The 14,423-nt window shown below is 44.8% G+C and overlaps 1 protein-coding gene across 2 annotated transcripts in view; it reads left to right on the top strand.

Annotated features, from left to right (window-relative positions):
• Window positions 1-14,423, top strand: part of Zip102B (Zinc/iron regulated transporter-related protein 102B) — a 327,210-nt gene that overhangs the window by 168,853 nt on the left and 143,934 nt on the right. For both annotated transcript variants that reach the window (XM_068346152.1, XM_068346151.1), the window contains exon 4: window positions 5,007-5,081. In XM_068346152.1, coding sequence (XP_068202253.1) covers window positions 5,007-5,081 — 75 coding nt within the window. The remainder of the gene's footprint in view (window positions 1-5,006; window positions 5,082-14,423) is intronic.

Genomic DNA, 14,423 nt, shown 5'->3' with positions numbered 1-14,423 from the left:
GCAAGGAACTCGATGGTTTTGGTACCCGACAAAAGAAAGGTTTCCATTGACTTCTTCGTAGAATCCTTGGACCAATCTTTGGTTCTAATAAGGTTTCCCACGAATTCTAGCCATAGGTCCTGCCACGAGGTAGCCTGCATGACATATTTTGTGGCCTTCTCCATGTTAACCCTTTTACCCCCAAAGGACGTACTGGTACGTTTCACAAAACTCATCCCTTTACCCCCATGGACGTACCGGTACGTTCTTGCAAAAAACTGCTATTTAAATTTTTTTGCATTTTTTTTTTTTATAATCTTTTGAGAAACTTCAGGCATTTTCCAAGAGAATGAGACCAACCTGACCTCTCTATGACAAAAATTAAGGCTGTTAGAGCAATTTAAAAAAAATATACTGCAAAATGTGCTTGAAAAAAAATAACCCCTGGGGGTTAAGGGTTGGAAATTTCCAAATAGCCTGGAGGTAAAAGGGTTAAGGATTGACGCTTGAAAGGAGGCTGATAGCCCAGAAAGTGTCTCGAAAGAGACTCCTCTCGAGAGTGCCTCTACGGAAGTCGAGAGGCAAAGCTGGAAGTGGCCCATCCAAGACCTTGTAATATCGCCTCTGTTGCACGAACGGTGGTGGGAGGAGTTTCAAGATTGAGCCCGCACGGAATGAACTAGAAGAGCTGATGATCTGGGAGAACGCTTTCTTCCTGGCTGCCGTCAACCCTTTCAACCAGGGAATAGCTGTACTGGCCTTGGGAGGTCGTTCGGTCCCGTAGACATGGTCAAGGGCGGTGTCTTTGCCCTCCTGAGGGACTGTTGTAGGGTCAACTATCCCGTTGATGGCCCTCATACACGCTAGAACCCGCCAGAAGGTGTACTCCGACTTCTTCTGCTGCGCTTCTGAATACTTCGGACTTGCGGGCCTGGGGAGCTAGTCATCCTCATAGTCCTGGTCATCTTCCACAACCGAGCTCTCATCCATAGGAGCCAAGGGTGGGTCAAGGGGATCAATATTTAAGGCTGGTGGGACGTCGCATGCTAACTTCCCTGCTGGTGCCGGGATGGTCTCACGCCCGCTCTCTGGCTGAAGAGCCGCTCTAGCCATGGCGTTCTTCAGCACTTTCTTGGCGTCCTTAGACTCTCCGAGGCGGAAGGAATTCCTCCAGCAGTAATATTCTGGAGGATTCCTGACATCCCGAAGAGGTCTGACCTTTTGTAGAAGATGCTGCCGTAGTTTCTTCCGGTGGTCTGGAGACGGGACGAGGCTCTGGTCTTCAGTTACTGATTTTCATCTTAATTTGTTGGACAGGAACTTATGGTCTATTAAATTTCTTATTCCTGATCTAGATATTAATCTTTGGCACCGTCATTCAATTATTTCATTATGCATGTTGCGTAAGATTTTATAGAATTCTTACCATCCTTTACATTCAGAACTTCCTGGACAGTTCCATCCTGTTTGTAATACTAGGTATGCAGTTAATTCTATTAGTCGGGCCTTCTCCATCATGAGCCTCATTACTACACAGTACTCTAGAAATTTTATTCCAACTGTGACTAAGTTGTGGAATGATGTTCTTAATTGGGTAGTTGAATCAGTAGAACTTCAATTGTTCAAACTCGCAGGAAATGTTTTTATGTTGAACAGGCTTACATAAGTCTTTTTATAGTGTATATATCAAATGTCTGTTTTAATGTTGTTAATGTTTTTAAATTATTTTATTTTAATTTTCATTACTTATTATATCATTTATTTATTTCTTTATTTCATTTCCTCACTGGGTTATTTTTCCCTTTTGGAGCCCTTGACTTATACCATCTTGCTTTTCCAACTAGGTTTGTAGCTTAGCTAGTAATAGTAATAATGATAATTTAGAGATGGACGAAAGATGTGACGAGAGATATCTCTTGCGGAAATCGTTAGCCCTGGCTTGTAATTAGGTGGAGGATATCAACTGGTGTGGGAGTCGATTTCTTCAGTCTCCTCTTCGGCTTGGTCATAAGGACCAGAGTCACTTGAAGCTGCGAGAAGTCCTGGTGGATATGAGCAGCATTTCATTTCCCACAACTCTCCACACCCTCCTGATGGGAGAGATGATCTGAGGATTTAGGGCCTTGGAAAAGGCAGGCTTCTGCCTAGGGTAAGATGGGGAAGAAGAGGAGGAGACCAACTTCTCCAATGGGATCCTAGGAGTAAATGCTGCATGCTTCGATGGAGGTGCTGTTCCTGCAACAGCCTGCTTCACTGGCGTCACCAAGGTGTCGAACCATGGTGGAGGTTTCCCCACCGCAGAAAGGTCTTGGGTGTCTTTGGGGGGGCTAACATATGTTGATCGCCTCATAGGGGATCGTGGTCTAGGAACCTGAACGCTGAAGAGACAGGTCTCTTATTCTGCTGAATTGGCCCAGGCATGTCCTCTTGATCTAACCTGAAAGGGCGAGATGAAGAAAAGGAAGTAATAGAGCCATACTTCCTTGGAGGTTACTTGAAGCCAAAAGGGAAGGGAACCAGGCGCTCGATTCTCGCTGGCGAGAGAGGGTAATACGTGGGCACATTGAGGGCATGCCTGGGTCTAGGGTGTGCGATGCCTGCTTGCGCAGGAGCTGGAAGGGCCGCCTATGATCTGCGAAGCTAGTGGTATGGCAAGCGGTCCTGTGTGAGCCGATAATTGCATGCTGGATGATGATGATGCGCTGGCGATGGTGAGAAGCGAGCTGGCGAAAAACGATCACGAGTAGATGAGTGGCGAGCTGGAGAGTGATGATCATGATATGGAGAGAAACGATCATGAGTAGGCGAGTGGCGAGCTGGTGAGTGACAATCATTAGCTGGCAAGTGACGATCACGAACTGGTGAGTGACAATCACGAACTGGCGAGTGATGATCATGAGCTGGCGAACGGCGCGCTGGGGAGTGAAGATCTGGAGGTGGAGAGTGATGATCATGAGCAGGCAAAGAGGGCGCTGAAGGGTGACGATCACGAGCCGGCGAAGAGCGTGAAGGGTGACGATCACAAGCTGGCAAACAGCGAGAAGGTGAGTGACCGGTGAGTGACCATTATGAGCTGACGAATGGCGATCAAGAGACACATGATCACACGCTGACGAATAACAATCCCGAGATGACGAGTGACGATCACGAGTCGGCGAGTGACGATCACGAGTCGGCGAGTGACGATTGCGAGGTGGTGAGCGGCGATCACGAGCAGGAGAGAGGTGAGATGATCGTCGTTCCCTGTATTTGTAGCGCCATTTCCTGACAGAGCGATGGTGAACGTCTGGAAGTTTGAAGAAGACTGCGATCCTTTGACGAGGTGGACACCCTATGGTGGTGAGAGTTCTTATTGTCGGCATTAGGTCGGTGTTGGGATGGTGAATGGGTGCCCTTGGCTTGTCAATGGCGATCCTCGGCAGGAGAGACATGCTGCAAAGCATTGGAAGACTAGGAGGCGGGGCAACATCTAGCAGGAACATACCTAGGCCTTTGTTGAACCTCTGTACTGTAAAGGGAAAGAACCCAGATTTCGGCATCGGCAGCAGGAGCATGAGAGGGTAAGAGCAGAACTTCGCAAACGGTAAGGGGGATAACGATAGCACTCCCGGCATAGGAACTTCTACTTTTGAGGAGACCTGGGTCTGTTTCCTCTCAGCCCCAGCTGTAGAAACTCTGTCAACACGGCCTTCGAAGGGGGGCCTGCAACCCCCAGCGACTGCCAAACCTTTGAAAAGTCAGAGTATACGAATGATCCTCCTGAGGGAAGGGACGGAATTGCTTCCCTACATCCCTGGGGTTGGCCTGGTGTTAGTTGGTCAACACTCCTACTTGACTGATCCTTGAAGAGACTGATCGAGCAGGAGCTTCAGGAAGAGATGGGGGTATCAAGGAAGAAGTCCGGGGTTTCTTCAACTTCGAGGAGGACCCTGAAGGCAAAGAATCTCTCTTGACTTCCTCTTGCGCAGTCTTCCAAATCTCTCACTGGTAGGAAGACCACTCCCAACATTCATCGCTGGTGTTATCTTGGTCACAACGTCATCCTCGGCAAGCCAGACACAACAAATGGAAGTCGATCTCGCTGGAGGACATGAAGATCCTGCAGGAGCGTCCTTCAGGTCCTGGATAATTCCTCATGATGAATGGCAGGAAGAAGCCACAAGCACACCTGGAAAGAAAAATCAAAGGAAAGAATTAGTTCAAATGGCAGTCTGTTGGGGAGGAGGAGAGAGACTATGTCTGCTCTCCACCAAGCCAAAAACAAAAGTCAGAAGGCAACACTGGTAGGTGAGTGAGAGGGGTAGCAGGCTACCCTTGCTAACTAGCTGGCCGGTAGGTATACCTCGCTTAAAAGTTTTATGGCTAAACTTCCAGCTACGCCAAAAGATAATCACTATAAATAGCAGATGGGTTTGTATTTAGTGTCGGAATAATTAATTTTTCCTCAATTTCTGTTGTTCTTTTATGGAAGGGCTTCTTTAAAAGTCAATCAGAAATTACCAATTCCATTCTTGAGAGGACTGAGAAACTGGTTTGATATATTGCAAGTAAGAAAGGAACCATAACTGAGAAATAAGCTTAAGTAAAGATTATTTACTAAAAAACAGGATTAGATCAAAATTCAAATCCCCATTTTAATGAATCCATAATAAAATCAGGATTGTATCAAAATCCTAGAAGGTAGCATCAAAGAAGATTCCTACCTAAAACAAGACAAAACTCCTAAGAAATTCTGATCTGGGCTAAGACTTGAAAATACAGGCATCATGCCACAGCAAGATTGATTGATATCAAAATGATTTATCTAACTCAGATACTCTGTCCATTCCTTTTGAATGGGATACCTTTTGTGTTTTGCAGTACTGTAGTGTAAAATGTGTTTGTAAGATGAGGATAGAGAGATGTCAGACAGATATTCAAGTGTTGCATTTTTTAAAGTACTGTATCATCTGTATGCATAATTCAGCAATAATACCTTGGACACGTAATTGCAGTAATTTTGTGCTATTATTTTGGTGTTTTACCAGATGCTGAGAATGGAAGTACGCGAGGGAGCAGATCATCACTCACAGCTACCCTTGGTCTTGTAGTTCATGCAGCAGGTAAGTCAAGTTCATTTAGTTTGATAATCTAGAGAAGGTAATTTTATTCTGAATTTAGTTTAGAATCATATACTGTACATGAAATTCAAGTGTCTTATTTTACTTTTATACTTGGTGCATTCTAGTAGCCAAGAGTTTAGTCTTTTGTCCTCATGGATTTTTTTTTATTTGTTTATTCTCTATCTTCCTGTGTATATGTACCTGAATGTCATAGCCTACCATAATTTTACAGTATAATGAAAGCTTATTATTGATTTATGATTGATCTTGGATGTCTCATCCAGGTGTTAAATGAAACCTAAAATGTTATGCTGTACATACATATGACATACAAAACAGGGTTTGATATACATAACCAGTTAATAACAACATATACAGTAATTGCAATGAGACCCTTGGATATCCAGACAACTTTATGATTCCCAGACTTTACTTGCCATATTTCTGAAATATGTGCAGTCTAAGATTGTTTTTTTTAGGTAAGTCAGATATACAGCAGATCCAGGGTAAACATATACAATAAAACCTTATCTGTGGTCATATCATTTCAAGTCTCTCCCCACTTTTGTAGTTACTGAATTCTATGGATAATAGATGATATAAACCATACAAGTGTTTGAAAATTCCCATTCATGAAGTACAGTACATTGTATACCCTTAAATGGAGAAACCTACAGAATGTTATTCGTATTGCATATAACACACAATAGTCTAGTACTGTATGCATTCCCTGTACACATACTGTGCATGAAAAAGTACTTGCATCCTGTTTTCATTTTATAAAAACCAGATAATTTGCATATTATGGGCATGAAGTTAAACCCTAACAAAACTCATAGTATTATTGTAAGTATGTTAAATCCAGATATTAGCATGGATGATGATTTTTTTTTTTTTAACTCTATACAACTTAAAAGTTTAGGTATGATTCTTGATAGCAAATTACCTTTGAGAAACCCATTCGATACGTTTCTTTGTCAATTGCTCAAAACTTGGCTTATTGAAAAATTCTTTTAAGAAGTGTTCTAATTCTTTCATTTTGCCTAGTTTTGAGTATTTTTCTCCTGTCTGGTCTTCAGCTGTTGAGTTTCATCTTAAGGGGACCGTCCGCCATGTCCGCCATTTTTTTTCTAATGATCCAAAATACACCATTTCTATATAGTAATCGCTCACATATCGTGGTTAATGGGAACCAGAACCGACAGCGATAGGTGAAAAACTGCGAAGTAGGTTCCCTCCCTAATTTTTGAATACGTACATTTTTTGTGTACATGTACATGTATATATAATAACAATAAGTGTATATTAACCGTATAAATGCATATTTTATCATTAGAACATTAAAGAATCATGTAAATAAATATTGATATAAATTATATATTGTACATAAAATTAAGTACTGTACTATATACTGTAAATACTTTATTGGGCTCAAGCCATGTCGTCCTGATGGAAGGTTCCTATAGGGAGCTTTCTAAGGGATATTTGGCTACAGTGATATTCCCAGAGAATTAACCGTTAGGTCTCCAGAATTCTAACTCCTGGCACGAATATCCTTAAAATTTCTCTTAGGGATATCGCATAATCAGGGGACATATGCTTGATACGACACATAGCGATCTTCACCCCGAATAGCGTTTTCGCTTTGAGTGGGAAAGTGGCAAAAAGAAGGAGAGCCGTTATCAAGGTACCCTTCCTCTCGTACTACTATAGAGTATCTAGATGGCGCTGTAGTAAACCCAGCGCGCTATTCCTTTAGTTATAGCGGTCTCGCATGGTTATTTTCCCTGTTGCTCTTTCTTTACGCTTTGGCTTTTTGGATTTATCATGCAATCTCCAGCCTCATCTGCCTCTGGAAAGTTGAGTATTTGATCTTTACAGTGTATAAATTTTAGCTCCTGCCTCACAGTGAAATTAGATTAATTTTAAGAGTTGGAGCTTCGCCGTCACCAGAGACGCCATGGGTGCTGTCGTTCATAACGCATGTGTTATTTAGTTAGTCTGAACGACTTTCCCGGTTTTAATAGCATGCATATTTACAAAGCTATTCAGTTGTAATATTCTAGGAAGTTATATATTTTGTCGATTGTATTCTTTAGAGTTTTGGCGATTTAGGTAACTGAACCTCACCCGCGCTAGGTTTCCTAGCCTACTCGCTTTAGTTTACCTTCATGCATGATATTGTTGACATTCCTAGTTGTAATAGCATTTAAATATGAAGCTATTTAGGCAATTTATACTTGTAAGATATATTGATTTGATAGCATGTATTTCCTCTTCCTCATCGATCGTATTCGAAAGAGTTTCGGCGATTAAAGTAACCGAATCTCGCCTGGCACTAGGCTACTAGCCTAGGTGCTTTAGTATACTTTCATACATGTTCCCGGTTTACCCTCGTGTATCGTTTTATCAATTCAGGCGGAGATAGATATCTCCTAGAATTATTATATAAATCGATACTTGTCTCCAGTGGAGATTTAAGGTTAATCCCTCCTTCCCTCTGAGTGCAGCCATAGCCTACAACCCTATCTTGGTCTTGCCATTGAGTAGACACTCCGGCTTGACTAGGCTAGTGTTTTCTGTCTTTCCCTTGCCGGTAGATAGCTGACTTTGGGTTTTTGACAGAACCTCAGAGTATTCAGTCTTTTGCCGGTGGCCGGCCGGCAGGGTCAGTAGTCACTCCCCTGCCGACCTCAGCCGCCGGCATAGGAGGCTAGACCTCCCTAGGCCGCACTTGAAGTGGTTGTATGATGCCGCCACCTTCTCCCCTGCGGTCTAGAAGAGTAGTCCTGTGCTGGCAGACCCTAGGGTAAAGAATAGAAATTCTTCTGCCGCCTAAGATGGCACCGGCACTGAAACGATGTTTCTCCCATGTTGAGAGGGGGTGGCAAGCCTGCCGCCTCCCTCTTAACTCTATTTCGGCAGACCCTAGGTTGAAGAATAGATATTCTTCTGCCGCCTAGGACGGCGCCGATTTTGAAACAGAGTTTCTTCGTTGTGTGGTAGGACGAGCAACCCTGCCGCCTCCTTCCACACTTCATACAGGACCCTTTTCCCTACCCCCTCTGTCCTTTAGCGACGGCCTATCCATTGCATCCCTTTGGCCGTCGTCCTACAATCTCACCGCTTGCCGGCGGGTTGTGGGGCCAGCCGAGGCTCCTATATAGCAGCTGTTTAGTCGCTCAGCCTCCCCTTATGGATGCAAGGCTCCGTGAAAAGCTGTGCCGGCTGGGCCAGCTGCCGGTGGGAGACTCCTATTCTGTAGAGTGTTCTTCAGTCCTCTCTTGGACTGCCATCCACATACCAGCGGCCGGCAGTGACCGGCAACGGTTTGTGTTTGGATGGAAGCCTGAGTGATACATTCTCCCCTTCCATTTGAACCCTCCTGGAAGAAGGTAGTAAGATTAAGTACTTACACCCTTATTTATTGTTAACTAACATTTAATAAGATACCCTTCACTCCATGCTTTCTCTCTGTCAGCTGTCCAGTGCCGCCAGGTACTAACCGCCGGCTGGGCTGGTGCCTTAAAGTACTAACTGTTGCCGGCTGGGCCGGTGTCACCAGGTGCTACCCCAGCCTCGCTGGCTGGATTGTGCCGCCGGGTACTACCCCAGCCAGTGAGACGCCGGCTGGATCATGCCGCCTGGTGCTAGCCTAGCCGGCAACAGGCCGACTAAACTACAGTATATGATTATACAGTAGCCAGTATATTTGCAGTATAGATTATACTGCAGATAGAAAACTATGGTATATATTATACAATAGTTATTTTTCAACATACTCTGTGTATCCTTGCACAGTCTATTGTTGAGACCAATTATATATTGAAAGAAAGATTTCTTTCAACAAACTGATAGATGATCAGTTACCATTTACCCACATTTTTAAAACCTTCGGAAAGGTCAGTGTTAAGTTACACTAATCTAAGCCCTTTGGGCTTCCTAATTAGGAAAACTAGGTTTTAATTTTTGGGGGAGGTCGCAGCAATTGACTGGACAGGAAACACAAGTATTTGTCTTTCCTAGTTCCTTTCTAGCTTGTCTATCCTAAGCTATAATGCAATAATATTAATAATAATATTTATATAGTTTACCAAGTTAGATAAACTACTGCATACTCATTTAATTTTCCTCTCTTTACAGGAGGACCATCCCATGTGCCAAGTAGTCTTCTGCAACGTTAGGAGCAAAGACTTCTGTGGCCATGTGAAGTGCAGAGCTCATGACCCCTGCACCACTTCCAAGGGACTTCTTTGGTACTGGGACCCCCAGGACTGCAAGATTTGCAAGGCCTTGGTGACTGAGGCGTTTGATGACCCCAAGACAGCGGAGTCAAGGGATACAGCATGAGAGAAGCTGCGCAGATGTGTTTATGGGTTTCAGAAAAACACCACGGGACCTTACCTTCCTAGCGAAAGGATGCACTCTTTGCTGTTCCCAAAAGTGGGTGTGGAAGCTATCATACCCTAGTCATGACCTGAGATCTCTTGCGTCCAGATTGCCGAAGATACGGACGTCGCCGACGCTATGCAGGACATCCACCTAGACATGAGGATGTCGGAGGTGTCTGCGGACACCGAGAAGGACCTTCTAGTGGAAGGTATTGAGGAGGAGTCCACCTTGGCTCCTGAAGAAGAAGATGATGACGTCAAGGCGGAGTCCCTTCCGTCAGTTCCGGCTCAAGAGCCGTTACCCTCTACATCTTCTGCCCCTCCATTAGATGATATGAGATAGGCAATGGCCAGTCTCATGGCAATAATGGAGAGCCTTCGCAAGCAAGGCGAAGAAAGAGAGGCGAAAATGGAAAGGCAAATGGCCCAACTTTCCGCTTCTCATGGGTCTCGCAAGAGACTTAATGTTCAAGATCTACCAACTTGCTCTGACGTGAATCCCTGGAGGTATGCAGAATACATGCCAATGACCAGTGGCAAGATCTTTATATCTGAGAAGTTGGGGACCGTCCCTATCGAGGAAGTTGAATTCTGGCTCAACTTTGTCTTACCCAGATTGCTTTGTCTGTCTGAAGACGGAACCAACATTGAGGGAGGAGACAGAACCTAAGGAGGTTATAGTACTTGACCATGGTAAAGCTCAGGCTCTTCTGTCCAGCAGCCTGAAGCAGAAGGGCCTCACTAACTCCAAAGTGTCAGCCCTTAGCAAGAAGCATCCTACCTTTTCTTGCTCCAGCCTCATTAGCCTTTCCCTTTACATCCAAAGGTTTTAAGGCAGTAATGAAGGCAATAGAAGCAGGCAAACCTTGCCCTACACTCGATGAGTGTAGACCATTATCCTTAGCCCTGCCCACAGAAGATAAGGATTGGAAAGAAGTCCACCTTACCCTCTCAGTTGGGAAGTTGGAGGCAGATATCGCTGGACGTCAGTTCAGCGAAAACCTCCATAAGCTGTCTGACTTTCTCTTGCGTAGAGAGCAAGAGACAAAAGAAAGACTGGCTGCATCTCTATCGCTACAGATTTGTCTAGAGACAACGGCCAGCAACAGTAAACCATGGATATGAACATGGTTATGGCCAAAACACATTTGGCTACTGTGGTCAAGGACCTGTATGGCTTTGTCAAAGCCAGACGTGTATGTAGGGAGTTCGTGTTTGCCTCGGCATCAGTAAAGCACGAACCCAGGAAACTGATAGCTTCCAATATCTGGGGTAAGGACCTCTTCCCGAGTGAAGTGGTCAAGGAAGTTGTAGACAAGGCCGCCACGTAGAATAGAAACCTTCTTCAGAAGTGGGGCATGTCGGCAAAGAGGAAGTCTTCCCCGGATGAGGGTCCCCAGCGTAAGAGGAAGACTAAAAGACCCAGGTTGCCCTCTCGCCCTATCAGACAGCATCAACAACAACAACTTCCCACAGTTCCCATGACCGCGGTGCCCCAGATGGTGGCTCAACCCTATCAAACCTATCAGATGGTGCCTCAGCAGCTGGTTACCCAGTCACCAGCGTTCAACCTTGCGTTTGAGAGGCAGACCACTACCTTTCGTTCCAAAAGTAGAGGGTCTAAACGGGGCTCCTCTAGATAACCCCCAAGAGGTAAGGGTGGTAAGGGAGGACACGGTAAAGGAGGTAAATCCTCCAGAGACCAGAAGCAATGAGTTGCTTCAGGTAGGAGGGAGACTCCACAACAATTTCAGGATCGTTGGACCTTCGATCCTTGGGCCCATAGCCTAATCAAGAACTGACTCGGATGGAGCTGGAGCGAGGCTCCACCACCATTCCCTCAATTCTTCCAACACTCTACTCCCTTACTGGAAGAATACACCCTAGAACTTTTGAGCAAGCGGGTGATAAGGAGAGCAAAGTCCATCAAATTCCAAGGAAGGCTGTTTTGTGTTCCCAAGAAAGACTCAGACAAACTCAGAGTCATCCTGGACTTGTCGCCACTCAACAAGTTCATAGAAAACTACAAGTTCAGGATGTTAACCCTTCAACACTTAAGGACCCTGCTACCAAAAGGGGCGTACACAGTCTCGATAGACCTGGCAGATGCCTACTGGTATATTCCAGTCAACCGCCCTCTCTCCTCCTACCTAGGATTCAGGCTACAGACGAAGAAGTACGTCTTCAGAGCCATGCCCTATGGACTAAACATAGCCCCAAGGATTTTTACAAAGCAGTTGTTCAACAACTACGCCTAGAAGGTGTCCAGGTATTAGTGTACCTGGACGATTGGCTGGTGTGGGCAGCATCCAGGACGGAATGTATGCATGCATCCAACAAAGTGATCCAGTTCCTGGAACATCTGGGATTCAAGATCAACGCCAAGAAGTCTCGACTATCTCCAGCTCAAGAGTTTCAATGGCTTGGAGTCCATTGGAACTTAGTCACACCGTCTCTCTATTCCCCCAGGGAAGAGGAGGGAGATTGGAGGATCTATCAAGAGACTACTGAAATCCGACAGGATCTCAAGACGCCAACAGGAAAGAGTACTGGGCTCTCTCCAGTTTGCATCAGTGACAGACCCAGTGCTAAGAGCACAGCTAAAAGATGCGTCAGGAGTCTGGAGAAAATACGCATCAAACGCTCGAAGAGATCTAAGAAGACCGATACCGACCCTGCTACGATCACTTCTCAAGCCATCGTTAAAGGCCAAGGACCTAAAGAGGACCGTGCCCTTGCAACCACCTCCACCGTCAGTCACCATCCGTACGGATGCCTCGAAGGAAGAATGGGGAGGTCACTCCCATCAACAGAAAGTCCAAGGAACTTGGTCTTCTCTATTCAAGACCTTCCACAGCAACTTTCTGGAGGCCATGGCAGTCTTTTTGACGCCGAAGAAACTCTCCCCTCGCAAATCACTCCATATAAGATTGATCCTGGACAGCGAGGTGATAATGAGATGTTTGAATCGTCAAGGCTCGAGATCGCCCCAAATCAACCACGTGATGTTGTCCATCTTCTGCCTAGCGGAAAAGAAGAGATGGCATTTATCAGCAGTTCACCTCCAAGGGTTCCGCAATGTGATGGCGGACGCTCTATCCAGGCTCATACCGATAGAGTCAGAGTGGTCCCTAGACGCAGACTCAATCTCCTTCATCTTACGTCAAGTCCCAGAACTGCAGATCGACCTCTTCGTGACGAGCGACAACAAGAAGCTACCTCGTTATGTGGCCCCATACGAGGACCCTCTAGCGGAAGCAACGGACACCATGTCTCTCGATTGGAACAGATGGAACTGGATCTACATGTTCCCTCCTACCAATCGCCTAATGAAGGTCCTCAACAAGCTGAGATCCTTTCGGGGAACAGAAGCTCTAGTGGCTCCCAAGTGGCCAAAGAGGAACTGGTTCCCCCTAGTATTGGAACTGAAGCTGAGGCTGGTCCCTCTGCCGGACCCAGCACTGTCTCAACAGGTCCAGAAGTCGACTGTCTTCGCTTCATCACAGAGAACCCAAAGCCTTAATTTCATGATTTTCTCTCCTTAGCAGTTAAGAAAAGATTTTGGATCTCGAAAGGCAGTATAGACTTCTTAGAATATAAGTCCAAGTCAACCAGAAGACAATATGAATCATCTTGGAAAAAGTGGGTTGCTTTCGTCAAAGCAAAAGGACCAAAAGAAATCTCAATGGACTTCTGTCTGTCCTTCTTTATCCACCTTCATGAACAAGGTCTGGCAGCCAATACGTTAACTACATGTAAATCAGCTCTGACTAGACCTCTGCTATATGTCTTTCAAGTAGACTTGTCATACGAAATCTTTAACAAGATCCCTAAGGCATGTGCTAGACTTAGGCCTGCAGCCCCTCCGAAGCCCATCTCATGGTTCTTAGACAAGGTCCTACACTATGCTTCAACAGTGAACAACGAGGATCGCTCCCTGAAAGACTCGACTCAAAAAGTCATTTTCCTATTTGCTATAGCCTCAGGGGCTAGAGTTAGTGAAATAGTGGCCCTATCCAGAGATGAGGGCCCTATTCAGTTCACAGAAGCGGAAGAACTGAATCTCTTTCCTGATCCAACATTTCTCGCTAAGAACGAGCTTCCCACTAAAAGGTGGGGTCCCTGGAGAATCTCCCCTCTGAATGAGGATATCTCACTGTGTCCAGTTGAGTGTCTAAAGGTCTATCTTCGAAGAACTTCAGACTTCAAGGGAGGACAGCTCTTTAAAGGAGAAACTTCAGGATCAAACCTATCCCTAAAACAACTGAGGGTGAAAATCATCTATTTTATTCGCAGAGCAGATCCTGACTGTACACCCGCAGGTCATGATCCAAGGAAAATCGCTTCATCACTGAACTCCTTTCAGTATATGGATTTTGAGCGTCTTCGCTCATACACTGGATGGAAGTCATCCAGATTGTTCTACAAGCATTATGCGAAATAAGTGCAGGAACTTAAGCGATATGTGGTGGCGGCAGGTAGTGTACTAAAACCTGTCGTCTAGTGCTGCGATGAACAGTGAATTGATTGGGACCATCGGTCAAACGGGTGAAGGTGTTGACACCTCTTACTGCAATACTTTGAAGTGAGTGTCTCCAAGGGGACACTAAGGACTGTTCTAATTAGCTGAGGTGAAGAAATATATATATAACACTAGTGCCATGTGTACTTAGTGTGAATAGACATTCAACATTATGAAAATTCATTTTAGAAAATTTATCAAATTTTCAGATTACTGTGGCATTAATTAAGCTTTTCCTTTCAGGTGAAAACAAGAATTTTCTATGTTTTGATTGCTTGTTATGTTTCTTATTACATATATTAACATGTATATTATACCTGTTATTTTATGTTGGTCATTTATTGCCAATAAAATTATCAATAGGTATTTGCATCTTATTTCACGCTACCATTGAATTTGAATAAAATATATCAGTTTACTTACCCTTCA

This window comes from Palaemon carinicauda, chromosome 22 (genome assembly GCF_036898095.1).
Source record: "Palaemon carinicauda isolate YSFRI2023 chromosome 22, ASM3689809v2, whole genome shotgun sequence".
Lineage (NCBI taxonomy): Eukaryota > Metazoa > Arthropoda > Malacostraca > Decapoda > Palaemonidae > Palaemon > Palaemon carinicauda.
Note: the sequence above shows the minus strand (reverse complement) of the source record. Positions and strands in the feature narration are given on the sequence as shown.